At 42.1% G+C, this 19,658-nt stretch overlaps 2 protein-coding genes across 3 annotated transcripts; both read right to left on the bottom strand.

The window, feature by feature from the left end:
• Positions 1–7,296: 7,296 nt before the first annotated feature.
• On the bottom strand, positions 7,297–9,787 carry hoxa9a (homeobox A9a). Its single transcript, XM_085900819.1, has 2 exons — positions 8,622–9,787; positions 7,297–8,323 (listed from the first exon to the last, which is right to left on the bottom strand). The coding sequence occupies exons 1-2, from the start codon at positions 9,151–9,153 to the stop codon at positions 8,082–8,084; spliced, it is 774 nt and encodes a 257-aa protein (XP_085756945.1). The 5' UTR covers positions 9,154–9,787; the 3' UTR covers positions 7,297–8,081.
• Positions 9,788–12,168: 2,381 nt separating this feature from the next.
• On the bottom strand, positions 12,169–15,099 carry LOC147040796 (homeobox protein Hox-A10-like). Of its 2 annotated transcripts, XM_085900939.1 has the most exons (3): positions 14,634–15,099; positions 14,238–14,582; positions 12,169–12,988 (listed from the first exon to the last, which is right to left on the bottom strand). In XM_085900939.1, exons 1-3 carry the CDS (start codon positions 15,082–15,084, stop codon positions 12,714–12,716), a joined length of 1,071 nt encoding a protein of 356 aa, XP_085757065.1. In that variant the 5' UTR covers positions 15,085–15,099; the 3' UTR covers positions 12,169–12,713. The 2 variants fall into 2 exon arrangements, with proteins under 2 accessions (XP_085757065.1, XP_085757064.1); XM_085900938.1 differs by having other exon boundaries at positions 14,238–15,099.
• Between the last annotated feature and the right edge of the window lie 4,559 nt (positions 15,100–19,658).

Genomic DNA, 19,658 nt, shown 5'->3' with positions numbered 1-19,658 from the left:
TGACCATTTAATAGAATAAAAGCCATTCTATGGATATTTGGCACCCATCAACATGATCGTAACATTTGCGCGAGACGTCTATGAGACACTAAGAAAAGAAAAAAAGAGCATAACTCAAACATACCAACAATATGCAATTTGGGAGTTGCATCACACACATTCATTTAATTGGATATACGCACTTTCGTAAAACCAATAAAAAATAAATGACAAACACATATATGTGATTGTTATTTATTATGAAAACCTGTTTGGGTTCCAATTTGATTATAATTAGTCATTTAGAGCCTTTGCCCAAAAATACAGATCTTTTGGACAAGTAAAATTGGTTTATGCATTGTCACAAATCTGCGATCCAAATGATGATATTACAAGAGTAAATAAATATGCAGTGCAAATAGATAGGTTATATAATTATGCAGATACACTCATCATATTTGTATTAGTACACACAGTTTTTCCTCGTGTAAACAAAGGAAAGAAAAATACGATGGCACTTATTGGTAAATATTAAATATGAAGAAACAAAACGAAATTAAAAGGCAATTTTGAGTATATACCTTCTTGTCTACTATTCGGTTCAGTTCAATGTATACATTGCAGTCACAGTATTTAACAGTTTTTTGCTTTACAGCAAATGCACTAATACCGTAAATGGAAATACCACTGTAAAATGTTTTTACAGTACTTGACTGGTTAATTGCTGCCAGTTAATTACTGTAAATCTTACGGTAATTTTTTTACAGTGTATCTTTCCAAAGGAGGAGTTCGTCTTGCAGGCAATATAAAAGACAGTTAGGACGCTTTAGAAACAGTGAATACGATTTAAAACTGCACCGTGGAGACACACGACAGACAAAAATAAACAGCTACACTTTTTGCAATACTTCATGCGCACTTACTACTATCGATCAGTCAATGGCACCGTTTGTCTTATGTAAAAAAAACTATTTATATTTATTATCGTATTTTTAAATGAGCACGAGCATATTACTGAATAACATCTGCCAATCTAACGGCGTTTGAATTGCGTAGGCTACAACAGAGCACACAAAAAGCCTCCAAGCAGGAAACGAAATAAAAACTACGGCAGCAACCCCGTTTGGTCACATGCAGACTTGTGGAATTTTTATGGCACCCCTTGCCTCTTTGTGAGCTTGTGAAGTGGCTTTTGGGTTCATGCTTCCTAACCCCTAAACACCTTTGCCCTGCTTGTGCACAGGTCCAAGAATATAGATTTAAAAACAGAAAAAAGGGAAATATTCATAGAAACGCTGCTGGTCTTAGATACTGCACGGTAGCTCCTAAAACCTTCGCCAATGCGTGGACAGTGAAGTGTGTGCGCGTTTCCTACAACAGCTGATTTATGACAGGCCAATGGCAGCTAAGTTCCCACGAAACCATTTCCCCCAAGTCGAGACAAGGACACACCCAGGAGCTAAAAAGAGGCCATGGAGAGGGGGGAAACACGAGTGGTGGTCGTGAAGGGGTGAAGCAATAATAGGGCGGCAGTGCACTCTGCAGGCTCCTCATACATGTACACGCGTTGCAAAATTATAAATAAGGGTATAGAAATAATTGATTGACGGAATTTGACATTCTACAAATGCTCAAAATTACAAAACATGCACAAATTCTATGGGGATATTTCTAAAAACATTATGAGTTTGATCCTCTGTAATCTGATTTAACATAATGTTGAAACTATATTTAATTTGTCACATAATTGTATTGCAACCATATTTGTTTTTCATTCTAATATTGCAAATTAAATACGTCGAATAGTGACAGAATAAGAAAATCTAACTTTCATTATTGCAGTCGTCTCTGTTTGTCAATCTGCGTTAATTGTACAATTACATGTATTCTATATTACGCCCTTTAATAACTTCTGTGTACTGTATGTCAATATATACTTTGTTATAGTGTATTTTTGCAACGAGTAACTACAACTGATAGAGAAATTCAAATTTAACAGTGATTGTGATATGAGTCAACAGTCAGGCATGCGAGTTTCGACACCATCTGTTCTGTATGCAGTAAAAAAAAAAAAGATTTTATGATCCGCTGCGAATGCACAGGCGCACTCCCGCAGAGCCCCAAACTTCAAACAATTTTTTTTCCCCCTTGCAATAGAGGTCAATTTGCTAATCTTTCCTCGTCAGACATTTTGAGACAAGCGTTTCCACCACGTGTCCACAAGAGGGCCACAAAACACCCTCGTTTCCATAGCAGATCATCCACAACTGCGGCTCAAGCCCATCCCAGTTTAAAGTCAACGACATATAAACACGCGCAAAGCGATGCAAAGGACAAACCAACAGAACAAATCATATTGCGAGAAAATAATTTTGAATCATCAAGCTGCATCAATTACAATAAGCAAGCAGTAACAAATGAAGCGTGAATAGTAACAATATGACTATTGACAGGATTACAGGCGAGCTCACAGAGTAAATATTTGCGCTCTTACCTATTGTGTTGGGTCCCATGACACAAGACTTGAGAGGGGATCCCGCGAGGAGGGGGCAGTGACACACCGGGACTCTTTGCACACATCTTGCCAAAAGCATCCAGTCACGTCTGTGGCATCAAATCCTCCAAAGTGGAAAAAATAAAAGAACACATGTTGAGGTTGCTGAGAGTCACCGCGATGAAAACATCCTCAGGAGCGGGAGCCGCTTTAATGAAAGGCTGCTCTATTCCTCGATTGGAAATTATATATAAAAAGTTCATGTTCACTGCGCCTGACCACGTGACGAGATGCAGCCAATCGGAGCCCGAGGTGGCTCGTAAAGCCGGATTGCCATGTTGTAAATTTTCATAAACAACAACGGATTTATGACCCAGTGCTGGAGGAAGAAGGGAGGGAGGGAGGGAGAGAAAGAGAGAGAGACGGAGGTGGAGGGAGTACAAAGGAGGAGGTCAACAGCAGGCGCCATCTTAGTGAGGGAAGAGGGAACGCAGAGTTCAACAGTAAATTCTCATTCTCCCTCAGCTTGCCTCGTCTTGCATCTTCATAGTTTGCATTCCCACAAGTGAAATGTTCCTCATACCCCGAGCTAGATTTTTTTTTTTTGCAGCGTGCAAGTCGTTTTGTACACACAGCTGTACACAAAAGACTGAAGTAATTATTCCTCACCACAAATGTCACCACATTTCCCTCTATGTTGTGAAAATAAAAACAAATAAAAACAAATTACCACACTGTGGGTGTTATTGTATGATTCCAGTAAATAAAGTAAAACCATTTTGGGTGGGTTACACTATAATTTAACCTCACGAACAAATCATCGATGATTAGTAGTCTAATGACTATAATTAAATGTTTGAATTGTGTGTAATCATATTTAGTGTAAAAATATTTTCCTAGTTTTGCACAAAAACAAGGAACATTTACAAAGGAATTTGCGCGCGCCTGTGTGTGTGAGTGTGTGTGTGTGTGTGTGTGTGTGTGTGTGTGTGTGTGTGTGTGTGTGTGTGTGTGTGTGTGTGTGTGTGTGTGTGTGTGTGTGCTTTGTGTTAGCAGGATATCGATTGCAGAGTCTAATCAGTATTTTATGTAGGTGCATGTTTAGTGAGTTTCTAAATGGGCGTATATTGATATATTGAATTTGGATACGTGTAACGGGCGTTTTGCTGAAAACAAGCTGATTATTTGCAGCCACATAATTTGCATTTTAGACTAAAGAAAAAATACTTCTGGACACTCAAAAAGATTCACAGAATTCCGTTTGAAATATTAATACGTTTGCGTATGTCGGTATAGGCGTGGCACGTTGCAGATAACTAATGCTTTACAGCTAGGGTCCATTATATGAAGTGGCAAAATATCTTCATCCTGCTTCTCTGTTTCATGTAACCGAAGAACTTCTTTCCCGATTTCCCTGAAGTGGGTCGCATGTTTATACAGAGCCATCACTCTTTTGGATTTGTTAAAGACAACGCAGGAGTTGATTTAAAAAAAAAAAAAGAATAAACCATGCAAATAAAATGAATTTATAATGAATTTTGTGACTTTGATCCTTTCTATTTTTGTTTCACTTGTTGGCTCCAAATGACGTTCAATCCATCTCAAAATCAAATCAAATCAAATCATCAGTGTGATGTAAATCCACCTGACCGATATGCAACTGTCAATGGTGCTTATTGATTCGACATCGAAAGCAACGCGCTGGAAAAAATCCCAGCACTTTTTCTCCGCTGACTGCAGCCAGGCCCAATTAGAAAGTAAAGCTTCAGAGTGCAGGGGAGCGACGTACACAAAAGGTCAGTTTTTTTTTTTTTTACAACCACAAAGGGGATAAGAGGCTATGAGAGTAATAGGAGTCCACAGAAAACCCCCCAACGGCAAGGTCTATTGGTGCTGAACACAGAGGCGCTGACCAAATGAATTTATGGCTGCAAAACTCATTAGTTGCGCAATAAAACTTTTACGATTCCTCCCTTGCAACACCAGTGGCTTCACGAAATTAATTGAATCACCAATGGTTAGGCTAAGTATCCTTGTGTAGAAAAAAAAAGAAGGAAGGAAGAGAAGAAAAAAAAAAGTCACACTTGTAGTTAGTCGCACATACCTGCTGTTTGCATCATCCAGGCTTGCATCCGGTGTTTATACGGGCGGCTGGTGCAGGCTGCCGCAGAGCCGGATGGGAGCAGCTGTCGGGGAGCACCGGACAAACGGGCTGGCCGCGGGTCCCGCCTCCGGCCGAGGCTGGGCTGGACCTCCAGACGGGCTCGGTCAAACGCAACAACTCTCGCAGAGATCCTTCCACCGATCTGGATGCTGCAAATTCCTCAGCTGTGTTTGAAAGCAGACAACCTATACACCGCCGTATATTTACCAAGAAGAGCAAGCACATAATAAGAAATCATATTTTCTCCCTGTCTGATTTGTTGGTCCAAAATCCTCAGTGTCGTTTTTACGAGGTTGTGTGATATATGACAGCAATATGGCCTAGATTTACACCAAACACCATTTTGACCGTGCACCAAGGAACGCACTCACGTGACTTCGGCCTGCCTGGAGTCTCCAATCGGGATGCAGATATGAAATTCATCATGGCGCAGGATGCAGAGTGGGATTCACACAAGCACTACACTATTTTGAAACATTCATTCACAATTTATCGCCAAAGAAATATTACATCCAAAATATGTTGGTTTTTTTCCGTCTTGTCCTACATTAGTCAATTTCTTCAGATGTGTATGTAACACATTATTACAAAAATAAATCCACCCTAATTTATAAATACACATATATCTTAATAGAAACAGCCACCTTAAAAATCTAACAAAACATGGTGATTAAATGTCAGCATTTAAATAGACTGATAACATGGGGGCGTAATTATGTGTCACTTTAGATTATTATTCATATTGATATATAAATTAAACAAAATAATCAACGTCGGGATGTTAAATAAATATTATATAAATTAAACAAAAAAAGAAAAATAAACGTCAAAATGTTAAACCTAGAAACGCATGAACCTGTGCCCATGAGTTTAAGCAGCCCGACCCTTCGCGTGCGGATTCTTTCTAACTGCAGTCAAGTGTTTGACTCGTGCACGTGCAGAGACTGTTAAAAAGGTGTGAAATTGTTTGGCTGGACTCTTAAAAATGTTACTAGAGTATTTCGCCCACGGCCGCCACCACAGAGCAGATTCATTAATGCAGACGCCTTACAAAAGGTTGTTGTGGATCAGTGTCGCCACCTACTGGACAAAAAGGAGAAAGATGCATAATGCACAATGTCGTCGTTGTTGTGTTTTTTTTTTTGCAGCAATACTACATACATTAGCTTATCGTCGTGCTGAATCACATAGCTGCGGGTTTTCTGAGAGAGAATCTAATTTTAAATCCTGCACAACTCTAGTTGAAGTATTTTAACACCCCACGCAAGTTATTATACCCCGAAAGAATTCGTATAGGGCAAAAACGGGCGAACAGACAATACGCAGTTACATTAGTTTTAATAGCTACAACCGTCAAAATATAGCAATAAAAAAAACATTGATGATTCCCGTTCAGTCATATATTCTAAAAATAAATGCCAATATGTCACAATTTCTACCACGGTATGTAAACTTATGAGCACAATAGTATACAACTCAGGGGGGGAAAATAAGTGTACAATTAATTCATGCCAACAACTGAGATTTAAAAATAAAACATTTTTTTTTAGTAGCATTTACTCTAAAGCCCATCCTTGATTTTGAAGCAATATTTTCCTTGTCATGTTTAACAAAATTAGAGAGGGGGGGGGGGGGGGAATCTCATATGAAGTGGAAATTGCTATTTGATGTTTTCAAAATTGTTCAGGTATGTCAATCCATCTTTCCATCCATCTTCTCCCCAGAGCTGTGAATTTGATCTGCTTCTGTGCGTCTTTATGGCCGTCTCGACGCTGCATGTGCGACGGACGGGGAGCAGAGGGCGGAAGGTTCCCAGGTAGAAACAAAGGCAGCGTTCAAATGACCGTGAGTCGTGCATGCGCGTCCCCGTTGGGAAGAGTCCAATAAACCTGATCATTTCCGCTCGGCCTTTTGTCCAGAACCAAAGAGAAGAAAAAACAAATGGGTGCCATTCTGGAAACAGCCTAATTGTGTCTGGACGGCCATAAAGCCATTAAAAGTGGAATGCCAGACAGTATAGGAGACCAGGCGGTTTATTGCGCTGTCTCTTGGCGAGTCTTTGAAGTTTGGGTCCATCTGTGTGTCGCCCCCCAAGCGCGTCACAACACAAGTCTCCAAGCTTCAAATTCGCCTCGGAATAATCCAACATGCTGATTTTCAAGCCGTGATGAGCAAGCGTGAGAGTTGCCGTCACCGATTATGCATGATGCATGTTCTATCCACCCTCCAGCAAAATGAAGAAAAAAAAAATCTACACACTTGAACCATGCCTTGGAGGAGAGGAGGTCGTGTTTTTTTGAAAGGATTCTCACTGATGAAGAATCAAAATGTTTATATTCCTGGACGAGTGACGTCCTGATTTAGTCCAGTAAATCCGTTGTCATTTTTCATAACGCCTAAAATAGAAAGGCTATCTTCATCTGCCCAAGCCCTGCACGTCTTTTTCTTGTTTTGTGTCCGCTTGCCTCGCAGCGCTTTGCACCTCATAAAATGTTATAGCGGTAATTGTCTTTTACGGCTCTATAGAGCTATCACCATCCTCAGCCATCACGCCATGTACTGTATAGTCCACGATATGCTCATATTAAGAATAAATCTCAATTTTCCGATTTTTTTTTAAACATTTCAACCCAGTGTCAATTTGTGCAGATAATTTGTTTTATTTTAATAAATAAAGTACAAATTACATTTGAGAACCAAAATTCAGACGGTCGGCTGACCGAGAGGTAATCAATTTTAACCTACAGTGTGTTATTTGATTTCTCACTAAACAATGCTTTACCCGAAACAAAACAAAAAAAAAACTTAAATTCGGGCTTGTCTAACCAATCAATAAATTCTACAATAATTTGCCACGAGAGGAAAAAATATGCTATTGTAGGTAGTTGATAAACACATATAGGTAGTCAGTCATGTAACATAGAGCTTCTGTGTTATTCTAATACTTTAGGAGGTTTCTGAGATGTAGCACCTACATTTTTTTTCTCTACTGTAACCTTCAGACTAAACTCAGTCATAATTCTAACAATAAGAGAAAAACAATTAACAACAAAATCCAACACATTTTACAAACTAGCTCAGGTGACTGTGAAATAGACAACAGAGAACACTGCTGGAAACATCCAAACAAGCACAAGCCAATTAATTCACTTTAACGAGGTACTAATAATAATAAAAAAATAAAACAACGATACACCATATGAAAAGGACAACTAACAAAAAGGGGGGCACTGTTAAAATTGTGCAATATAAAAAAAGGTAGTTGCTTCAAACGAGAGCCTAACATGCTTTTTTTTTTTTTGTACAAGACGATTAAGCCCAATAGGTTCTGATATATGGAACACTAAAACGAGTTTTTCCAGAAGCTCCAGTAGAGCAGCATGGAGAAAAAAAAAAAAAAAAACCTCGCCATTGGCCTCAATGTGATTCTCCTTGACTCATCAGTCACTCATCTTTAGATGCGCCATCTTTGTTAAACTTCTTCATCTTCATCCGGCGGTTTTGGAACCAGATTTTAACCTGTCTCTCCGTGAGGTTCAGCAGCCTCGCCACCTCGTACCTACGGTCCCTGGTCAGGTAGGTATTAAAGAGGAATTCTTTCTCCAGCTCCAGGATTTGATGCTTTGTGTACGGACAGCGCTTTTTTCTCGTGGCACTCGCGTGGAGCCAGTTGGACACGGGGTTATCTGAAAAAGGTGGGGAGGGAGGGGGTGAGGAGTCTTTTTTTTTTTCTTTTTTTTTTAAAGGGACGAGCGGCTAAATGCACCAAAATTTATACACCAGGATCATAAAGGGTGTGGAGAATAAATGGCCACTTTGCAAGGGGGTGCCAATTAATAGGGCTGGGCGTACATGAGGGCGCTTAAGGAAATGGCATGTTAAGAATGGCATGTGATGTGACGCGCACCCCTCCGCGCAGCCTGACGTGACATGTAATAACGGAAAGAAAAAGAAAAAAAAAAAAAAGACGCGCGCCTGACTTACTGGGATCCAGGATGGGCTTCTCTTCAACCTCCCCGGTCACGTCGACTCCCCGGCCGGCGAGCGCCTCTTTCTCCGCGACTGACGGCACCGAGCCGTTGCTGTAGTCAGAGAGCAGCAGCGCCGTGTGCGAACCGGCAGCTTCGGGTTTGATTCCATAATGGTGCGACGCCTGTAATCCGCTCATGGGCAGGGACCCGGACATGGGTTCCAGGAGCCACGACTGGTAGCGGGCGTCTGATTCAGCCCCGACCGGGCCTTGTGGGTGCCCATAAGGGTGGTGGTGGTGGTGGTACACAGAGGAGACGCTGCCCGGGAACTGAGCCGGGACGTGGCTCCAAGACGGGCTGAACACGGCGGGCTTGGACGTGAAGGTGCAAGGTCCGAGCTCGCCGTGCTCACTGATGGACGGGGGGTGCTGTCTGCCGTGCTGGTACCCGGGCCCGGAGGGGTATCTCGGCATGGAGAGCTCCTCGCTCTCGGGGAGAATGAGAGAATCGACGTAGTAACTAGTCACCGCTCCGGATGTCGACATGGCGGCAAACTACACGTTCACACGCACGCAGTTAGCCAGCCCAGCAGAGCCATACAGCAACAACAACAGAAAAAGCACGCACACACACATACACAGGCAGTAAAGACAGACTCACAAAATAACAATGTGGAGAAATCAAGTAGCAACTTGGCCCCTCACAGAACTACAGTGGGTTGTAATGTGGGAGCCACGCCGCAAGGCGATTGGACGCTGGGTGCACGTGATCATACAGCCCGAACAATAAAGCATAAATCAATCCCTTCTGCTCATTAAATACGCACACAGTCCCCCCAATAACAAGCATAGTTGAGAAAATACTCATAAATGGATACAATCTGATAGATGCGAGAAAAATATGAATGAAAACACTAGGACGGATCAAGTCCGTTAGTTGCGGCTGCCGCCGCCGCTGCTACATATTAAAGGCTCGCTGCAAACGACACGGTATTTTCTGAGCTCATTTTATGAGCTATTTTATAGGCCACGTAAGCACCCTGCTAACCAAAACACAATGTTTAAAACAGTTCAAAGCATGCAGCACTTTTGCTTCAAAACACACACACATCATAAAAATCTGCATGAGATGGGCGACTTTCAATTATTCACGTCTAGAAATTCTAATATCATTCTTCAAAATTCTGGTTTAATGAGATTAAACATTGAAAATCTATTTCTTGGATTTCAGGGCTAAAATTAAGTGGCTACTTCCACCCTACAATTATGGATAATGTCCGTGTACGCGTGTTGTGGCATGAAAATAAAACATGCTCATTAACTTTAGGGTTGCTTTTGACAACATTTTCACAATTTACATTTCAGACACGAGCTGCACGTGAGGCAAAAATACACAGCGTCGTCCGTGTGCGAGCGCCACAATTTGTTTTGCTAAGTGCGCTTTAACGGCCAAACAACTAATTCACATCTAAACATCGTACAGTTGGACACAAACACATTACGGAACACATTTTGTTCTATTTATATTATTAATTGTAATGAATCGTATTTTGTTTGTTTTGACTTTGTCCGCTGCATTGTATTGTTTACTCAAATAAAATAACAAGGTATTAAATATACATAATTAAAACGAGGCCTCAAGTAATGTGTTTCAAATCAAATAAAAGCGCAAATAGAATGTGTCACTTGTAAGTGAGTAAACACGAATTCATTATTTTGCACACAACCAGAATGGCGGATTGTATGTGTTTAACCTGCCTTCGACTTGTTTATTATTTGCAACGCTGTTATCGCGTGTGCACATATTTCACCATTAACGAATAGTGCTAATGCCTCGTTGTGTAACCTTAGACTCAAATATGCAAATGGTAGCTGCGGGTTTTCTCCTTTTAGAATTAAATGACGCTAGAAGTCAAAGGAGGGCACAGTAAATATTTTAAGCATGCAAGCTATGATTTGAAAACAACATGCAGATTGCATTTCACGTTGCATTTTCTGTGCGCAGTTGGGGGCGATCAGATAAATGCAAAGTTAATTGTCTAATATGTGTCACACATACGTGTGTGTGTACTTTTGCATTTACTCGCGAGGCCACAAGCATTTCCACAAAAAAAAGCTGCATTGTTATGAAAGAAACGGAAATGGACATAGTGTACATTAAGGGAAAAACTATTGTTAGTTACACACAAAGACAAACTGAATCTCGGTAACCTATTTGTAGACAGTCACCTTATAGGTAGGTGCACATTGTTTGGCAAACAGACATCAAACAAGAAAGGGTGGGGGGACAGGAAGGGGTGTGCAGAAAAGACCATCAACAAACGCCTCGGATGAGGAAAACACGCCACTATTGCGATTACTCTCAGGCTGTAAAGCTAAATCAGGGTGTTTTTTCCACCAACTTTACCACGGGGGCTATTGAGCTCGTTTGCTTCGGTAGATAACAGCCTGTCTGGCGGATCTAAACCTCGCCATAAAGCCCCTTCCCCTCCTTTTGTCTGAGCCACTATTGCGCAGCGGAAGCATCCGGTCTCATTGCCCACGGAGGTCGCTGTTGGCCCATTCACCTTCCCCTTCCCCTCCACTGCAGTGGTCGTAACCGAGGCCTTGTGTCTGGCGCGTCTACGTCAAGCCTCTTGTGGATAAAAAAAATGTTATTTTCAAGCGACATATGTGTGGAAGTACGTTGTTGTGGATCGTATTACAAAAAAATGTGTCCAACATAAAAACGAGACGTTTGCAGCTCAGCAGCATGCCGAACCTTTCTTCAATCTTTAGCCTCGGCAGGAGGTTCCGATCACGTTGCCGACATTTCTATCTGTTATTTATTTATTAATTTATTTTTAATCCCTCTGCATTTTTGTCCCCCTCTCTCTCTCCATTTGTCGTCGTTGTCCATAACTGGGGCAATTAAGACAGTTTCATGTTGCAGAGTTAGAAATGCACCCCAACAACATGAAACTACCTAAACCACTCGACAGTCCATCCGGGGCCCCCAAGTCACCAAACAAGCCACCAAATCACAACAAACCAACTGGAACCGATAAAAGACTGTCAGGGCGCACTGCGCGCGCGCGCACACACGCACAGACAGACGATACAATTAAACGCACTTACCCATACGTCATCCTTGTGCCAAATCCCGATAATCCCAAATTAAAAAGAGCAATATTGCATCCAGGGTGTAAGAATAAGAAACATGCAGCGAGCCGGGCCACCAGTCCGTTTGAAAGCCTCTCCCATGCACGACTGAAGCAGCTCTTAGAGGAGAGGGAGAAACCTCATATAGCAGCCAGTCATAAAACTCCACAATAGCCTCCTGCATGCAGCTAAAACGCCTTAGAGCCTCATTCCTTAATTATTTCCGATGGTAATTGCCTAGCGCAATTGCCTCTCGTCTTCAAACTAAATACAATTCAAATGAAAGATTTTCGGAGTTGGGGGGGTCGCACAAAGATAGAAAACACACGTATACACACACAGGGAGCAAAAATACAAGCAAATTACTATAATGCGCCAGAGCCATAATTTATTCAGCATGACACAAAACACAACGTCGGTATGTACACCAAAAAAATATACAAGTCAAAAACATGGGCGCGCGCGTGCCTCGTTATATATATTTTTTTTTCTCGTGGAAACGCCACTAAAGATTGTTGCTCGATTTACACATTTAGCTCATACACACAAGAGTGCCGGACTAGACATCAAACTTGGTCACAGGTGGATTATTATTTGTAATATTTACGTGGTGATTCCAAAATGATTCCATGCAAATCAAGGTCGAATATTTTCGTAGAAGTTGGACTAAAATATAGTTAATGAATATTTTTCTAATGGATTACTTGGACTCCGCTGACTAATCAAAAATACGACAAAAGAGACGTAAACAACATTGGAAAACATTCCACGTTTGAGTCACATCAAGGGTGTGTGGAAATCAAGCTTCTACGGCCCACATATGAAATGGGTGGGGCGTGGTGGTCGTGGTGGCAATGGAAAGTGGGGGGGCGGAGGGTGGTGCGTGGTTGACTGAGGGGGGGGCAGTCATTTCAGACTAATCTTTCCTTTTCAATGCATTTTGTTTTTGTTTTTCACCTCGTTCATCATGAAAATCCGTAGTTGGAGGTGAGCTCCCGGATCCTGTTTTCTCGTGTCATTTTCTTCAATTTCATCCTGCGGTTCTGGAACCAAATTTTGACCTGTCTGTCAGTCAGGTGCACGCTTTTACTGATCTCCAGGCGGCGCTCTCGAGTCAGGTACATGTTGAACAGGAACTCTTTTTCCAACTCCAGAGTTTGGTGCTTGGTGTACGGACAACGTTTCTTCCGTCCGCTCTTTGCCGTCAGCCAGTTGGCTGCGTTGTCACTTTTGCTGTCGCCTGAAAGGGGACGACGGACACATGCACACAAACAAGCGCGCACACACACGCACACACACGTTTGGTTTTAACATACACTGAAGTATTTTTGGGACAGAGTGTGCAATTGAATTTTTGCATATTTTTTGTTCCCGTGTACGAATGCGTGTTTGCTTTTTTTGTAACGTGTTAGATTTTTTGTGTGTAGTGTGTGCGTGTGTGTGTGTGTGTGTGTGTGTGTGTGTGTGTGTGTGTGTGTGTGTGTGTGTGTGTGTGTGTGCGTGTGCGTGTAAGTGTAAGTGTAAGCGTGTGTGTGTGTGTGTGTGTATGTGTGTGTGTGTGTGTGTGTGTGTGTGGTATTTGTTTAAAAGGATGTGTATATGTTTTTTATCTATGTGCCCGTGCGTGTGTGCAATTTGGTTTTGCTTCAGCGCGTGTATTAGTATAGATATTAACATCTTGAGTGTATGTGTGTGTGACTGTTTTGATATGTTTTTCCCATGCAAGCGTGTGTATAGACGTGTTTAGTGTGTGTACAATGTAGTATTTTTTGTGCGTATTTCAAATTTGTGTATTCGCCTAAATGTTTTTGTATTTTTGCCATTGTTTTTGTCTTCTTAATTGTGTATTTTGTGAGTGTGTGTGCAATGTGTGATATTTAAGTGTACTATTAGCACCATGTGTCTCTATGATAGTCGGTGTGTGTGTATTTGTATTTGCTTATTTACGACAAGTGTGGATTGTGGAGCAGCCTATATTTTGTTTATGATAGTGTGTGCATCTATGTGTGTGTATTTATATCATATCCATGTTTTTGTGTTGATGTGTGTGTGTGCTTGTGTCTATATATTGGTGCTAATTGCAGTTCGTTGTGTGCGTGCGCAGAGGGGTGTCGTGGGCGCGTGCGTGATGACGCGTGCGTGTAGGTGTGCGCGTTCGCGTCCAGAACTATACTATAACCTTATAAACACAAATGAAACATGAGTTAGGAAAGCATTAAAAGAATACAGAAAAATAGGACTTAAATACACAGTATTCGTAGAGCTATAAGATAGATGCATTTCAAATAGTCGATTGTTTTTTAAATAACATTAGCAACGTTATTCTTAACTATCTGTTGACATTTCTACACAATGACGGGTTACTTCTAAGTGCATGAATACTCCAGACACTGATCATTTATGCAAATAAAAAGATTCCAAAAACGTGTCAGGTGCTGCATACAAGCAGTATAGTGCAAGAAAACACCCGCAATGAACGTCGACTGTACCTTTGCTGCCCTTCTCCGGCCTTTCCTTGTCCTGCTCGTCGGTCTCCTCAGCAGAGGAGTCTTCCGCATCCGTGGAATCGCGCGGATCTTCACTCCCGACTGCAGCGTGGGGCTGCCGGTCAGAGTTCCCCGCAGAGACGGGCTCCTCTTTGTCCCCGCTTCCTTCGTGCGTGGCGCTCGGAGGTTGCGTCGAGGTCGGTGGAGAATGGAAGCGGGCAGGGGCGCCAGAGTGTGGGCCCAAATGAGGGTAGGGAGAGTGCGCAGGGCCGTCGGCGTTGTAAAGTTTATGAGGTTGCGCGTGGTTCTGAGACAAGCGGAAATAGCACGGCATGGGAACTGTGCCTCCTCCGGCGGCGGCGGCGGCGGCAGCAGCAGCAGCAGCAGCAGCGACAACACCGCCGCCATCGTTCACCGAGCCGGCTTGGGCTAACCGTGAATACGTCAGGTCTTCGGCACCAGAACCTTTAGGGCACTTTGACTGCTCATAGAGACAGTAGGTGCTCTCTTCCTTAATGTTCTGCGGGAAGGAACAGGGCGTGACCTGAGGACCCTGCACCGAGCGCTCTTGCTCCACGCGACATGACCTTTGCGCGTCCATCCACATCTCCATGCCGGACAGGTAGGCGCTCGGAGCGCTGACCACATTTTGGGGTCCCACGTCAGCCCGTTTGGGTATACCTGTGAAGTATCCGTAGCTGTGTAGTCCGTAAGGCACTTCGGCGGCTGCGCTATGAGGCACGCACACGGCAGCGCTTCCCGTGTAATGACCTCCGCAGTTCTCAGCCCTGCCGCTGATCAGAGAATCCACTAGGAAGGCATTTCCTGATGGACTGTCCGAACATGACATTATTGTCGAGTATTTTGGCGAAGGGAGAAGGTAGCCCCCTCGGTCTGACATTTCTTGTGCAAAACATGCTGGATATGATTAGGAGCACCCCTCATTCTAGCGTATGCGCCGGGCGACCAATGGGAAGCTCGTAAAGGGCCAAAGTCCCGCCCACTCGGAGCCTACGTACACATCTATCAAGCATCTGAGGACGAAGAGAGCGCAGCCATCACTGTACGCCTTCTTTTTGCCTTAATGCACCATTAGGGCTTGAGATGGATCCACCTTCACCGTGACACATCGTGTAAGTTGTAGGAAACACTAAAATAGCAATGTATGAAGCGTCACAAATCTGCGATTAAGTCGTAATTTTAAGCATCAAAACAAATTCGAATGTGTCACGTCCAAATCAAGTCCAAACCTGCACGGCTGCAGAAAAAAACAAAAAACCACGAGTTGTAAAAAAAAAGAAAGAAAAAAAAACCACACAAAGCCACGGGACTTGGAAGGTAATAAAATGTTTGAAATTTGCCGATGGCAGCTAGCAGGAGCGGAAGACCGCATGCACACAGAAAAAAAAAAAAACAAATTCGTTTGCACTAATATGGCCTGAGGAGAACTGGAGCGACATCTAACAAAACGAGTATCTTTGTGTGCGTCTATTGAGAGATTGTCATTTGAGGGCATGACTTTAAACTACCCCCTGTTTCTTTCTTATGCTCAATTTGATTTGAAATGGCGTAAAAAATGAAAATAAAAAAACTAAAGCCAAATAGGTAAAAGCTATATAAAGCAGCTAACAATGCCACAATAAAATAGTTATTGGGAAATATTTAAACAGGTGAGAAACAGCGTTTATATGATTTGACTGTTCCAACATGATGAATATAAGCTTCATTCGTTGTTGTTTTTTGTAGGCCAACATTCCTCAGTTGTTAACTGTGAGCATTAAAACTAAAATTCTTTTTATTATTATTATTTTGAGACAATAAAGGGTTTAATTTTTTCCAACTGGGTTTATCACAATTGTTTTAACGATGATATTTGGGGGGCGGCAGGCCAGCTTACTCGTCATTTATTGCAGTAAAACAACCTAATAAATCGGTGTTAATACCTCCATGCAAAAAGCGAGGCTGCACAGCCTTGAAAATTGTGGATCAAAGTGTGTGTCCGCGCCACACATCGTGGTGTTTGCACGTACACTTCATCTTGTTGCGCCAACTCAGGGCCATGAGGGCCACAATAAAACTTTGCTTCCAACCTCCAGAGTCCTTGACTATGCATGTGTACTCATATTACTCAGGTCAGTCTCGGCTAGCTTCGGCCCAGGTGGGCTGCAAGCATGAGACGGGCAAAAAAAAAAAGGAAAAAAAAAAAAAAAGAAAACAGAGGCGCATCTAAATGTAACGAGGGCAGGTGCTATTTTACACTGGGTGCATCCTATACAACATATGTATTCTTATAAATATACATTAGGCCATGCACGATATTGAAAACACAAGTGAGTCTTGAATATGGCGATATTATAGCGACATGTACCAACAACAACAAAAATAATAATCTCGTGAAATACTTTTTTATGCTGCAAGGGAGGCTAAATGTATTTTTAGCTTACATTTGAATTACTTACTATCAATACCCCTACTGTTCACATATTAGACAGCAATACCATGTATATATTTTTTGTATATTGTGCGGCCTTAATATACATATTTGTATCTATTAGAAAATTACATTTGTACGCATGCATGCATATAATATATACAAAAGCGCTTGTGTATGTGTATTTTCATAAATATGTATACACAACAATATACACACAACACACTATAGACCACACAAATAAATAAAATACATTTGCTGTAGTATTAAATTACTCATGCATCTTGTTTTAGAAACTAAAGTCTTTTCAAAGGCGCTATATATTTTCAAAACGTAGAGTATGGAAAATAATTCCCAGGGAAGACGCTATAATTTCAAAAGCACATTTTTTCTCCGGTGTCCTGCCAGCGTCTTGGACATATGAGCCGATGGGGGAACTAAATACATCAATTAATTACGTGCGTCCAGCATTTTACAATTTCGGGCTGTTGTGGAGCAGGATATGGGGGGCTATCGATATCTTTCCGCCGCAGTTATTAATTGTAGCTATTAAATCTTCATTTTCACAGCTGCCCAGCCATTTTAGCCTCTCAACAATTTACTCTGACCACTGGCTTTGATCACACCCATATAATGGTGGCCGAAGAGGCACTCAGGGTCGGATCATGTTCGTCCAGAGAGGAGCGATGAACAATAATGCGGCGTTTTATTACATCCAGCGGAAGTATTTATTTTTCACCAGAGAGCAAAAAAAAAAAAAAAGGGGGGAAGGAGAGCGGGTCCACACGCCCTGCCGTCCACAGACACCGAAGAGCCTCAAGGGCAAGATGTTGGGCACGACGAGCGGAAGGAAAAGGAGACGCAATCAGCGTCTATATCGCAAGCAACAATCGACTTTGACTAATAAGACTTTTGATACACTTGGCACGTTCGCTAAGTGTTTTGGAAGGACGTCAAGCGCGGCTGTCTCTCAAGAGGAAACGAGGAAGATAAATGCGCTGCTGTGATTTAAGAAGGTGACTGTTTGAATGCGTGTTTTGGGCTCAGCCACCAACACAACATGAACTAAACCAGAGGAGCTTTTACTTTGCATGCTTGTTGTGACTTCGACCTTTGGAAAAGCTCCAGCTCAGCGAAAGCGAAATGAACAGCACATGCATGCAGCAATGGCGCACATATGTTGCCTTTTAAGTCCCCCCCCCCCTGTGGTAAGCCGCTTCCGCGCGGCGCTGTGAGCTCCAGAAACGCACCAACCTATTTTTTTCCCTAAATATTATTTTTGTTATCCCCCATAGGAGAGGCACCGATGGGCAGATATTCACAAAGCAAAAAAAATAATTAAAAAAGCTGTGATTTTTACCTTCCTGCGTTAGAGGTGAACCCTCCACGGCCGTGACATTGGTTCCAATAGCGCCGCCCGGTGGTAAAGTAGAGTCCAGTCCAAGCTGATTGAGGTGGACGACTCACGCGAGGGAACCCAGTCCAAAAATGAAGTCAAGGCAGGGAACAAGAAGTACTTTTCCCCCCTATCTTTCCTCTTCCTGTCGTGGCTCTCGCCTCCTTGGTAACACAGTTAATAACCTTGGGTCTCAGACGGTTTATTGCAGTGCACTCCAATTGTACAAATGCTCCAGACCCTCAGACAGCTTTTACGACTGCGTTGCCTCGGCAACGGGGAGGATGTCCCGTAATTAGGGACAGAATTCCAGCGCGCAGTAAGGGATGCGCGCAAGGCAAGGCCGGACTACAGCAGAGAGGGACAACCATAAACTTCAGGCTCGCTCTCACCGGCGTTTATGACCCTTTTGACTGTCATATATGAACGCCAATGCGCTCCGGCTAGCTGCCATAAACACAGAGATAACAACAGCAAATATGGCGACCCTGCCCAAAGCTAAGAGCTGTTGGAACAAGGCTTTCCAAAGCCAATATGTGGCGTGACAGCTTGACGGGAGAAGACATAGAAACTTTGGAGAAAAGCACGAAATAAAACTGAGCACAGAATAATAGTGCATGTTTTGTCAACGTAAAATGTTATGGTGACTATTAACGACAGAGATAAAAGCATTCTTCGAATAAATTGATCATAAAATGGGAATATTTGACTTTGTTTCAATGATTTAGATCATAGAGCTGTGTAGAAAAAGATCAAACATGAAAAAAAAAATCAAAGAAATAAAAATGTTGTTTAGGACTACAAATCAGTGCGATGCAAAGAAATTGAACTGCTAATATTTTTCTTTTTTTTTCTAAAAGTTTGATTGTGACAATCATACTTGATTGTGAATATTTAGTTAACATAGCACTTTTTTTAATGTGAACCATTCTTTAAAGAAAATCATGACTGAAGAGAATTCTTTTATTTATAAGTAAGGCATTCGAGAAGAGCACAAACATGGGGAAAAAACTCGCGATCCCTCCCAAAATAATGCCTTTGTATGTATAAATTTAAACACAAGTGTACCAAGTAAATGCATGGAAAACGTTATAAAAGCACCACATTACAATTGCGTAAAATGCGCCATGTGTATAATTACGCATACCGCTTTACCAAAATACGCATATACAAAACACTCCATCCAATAACATTTTCAATCGTTTTTATTTGGAAATATAGTATAATACACAATCGTGTTCTGGGGACAAGCAGGAGATTCCTGACCAGCTTTTTGCCCTAACAAACCGCTTACATGAAATTAAATTTTTTATTTTGATTACGCGTCAGACCGCAAGAACCAACTGTTTCTGAGTCACGAAAGTAAACGGAAGAAATTGAGTTAAGTCAAATTAGAGAACGCAGGAGACCTGCTACATGTTTCTACCTGTGTTTTTGGGCGTGTACCTCAGTGCGACTTCCGTGGATCCCGCGAGCTTATGTCTCTGGTGGTTAGGCCTGCAGTATTTGACTAAAAAGTCAGATTAAAAAAAAATAAAAATCAACTATGGCATTGCGGAGTTATCTTGTATTAAAAAGAGGAGTAAATATAAATACA

The sequence above is a fragment of the Syngnathus leptorhynchus genome, chromosome 20 (assembly GCF_054491065.1).
Source record: "Syngnathus leptorhynchus isolate UIUO chromosome 20, UIUO_Slep, whole genome shotgun sequence".
Classification (NCBI taxonomy): domain Eukaryota; kingdom Metazoa; phylum Chordata; class Actinopteri; order Syngnathiformes; family Syngnathidae; genus Syngnathus; species Syngnathus leptorhynchus.
Note: the sequence above shows the minus strand (reverse complement) of the source record. Positions and strands in the feature narration are given on the sequence as shown.

What these genes read in the sequence shown, in the direction of transcription:
- hoxa9a (XM_085900819.1), bottom strand. Translation starts at nt 9,153, where the DNA reads ATGTCGACATCCGGAGCGGTGACTAGTTACTACGTCGATTCTCTCATT. An exon ending in GAAGCCCATCCTGGATCCCA is followed by an intron (nt 8,324 to 8,621) that starts GTAAGTCAGGCG and finishes CACCTTTTTCAG; the next exon opens with ATAACCCCGTGTCCAACTGG.
- LOC147040796 (XM_085900938.1), bottom strand. Translation starts at nt 15,084, where the DNA reads ATGTCATGTTCGGACAGTCCATCAGGAAATGCCTTCCTAGTGGATTCT. An exon ending in GCCGGAGAAGGGCAGCAAAG is followed by an intron (nt 12,989 to 14,237) that starts GTACAGTCGACG and finishes GTCCCCTTTCAG; the next exon opens with GCGACAGCAAAAGTGACAAC.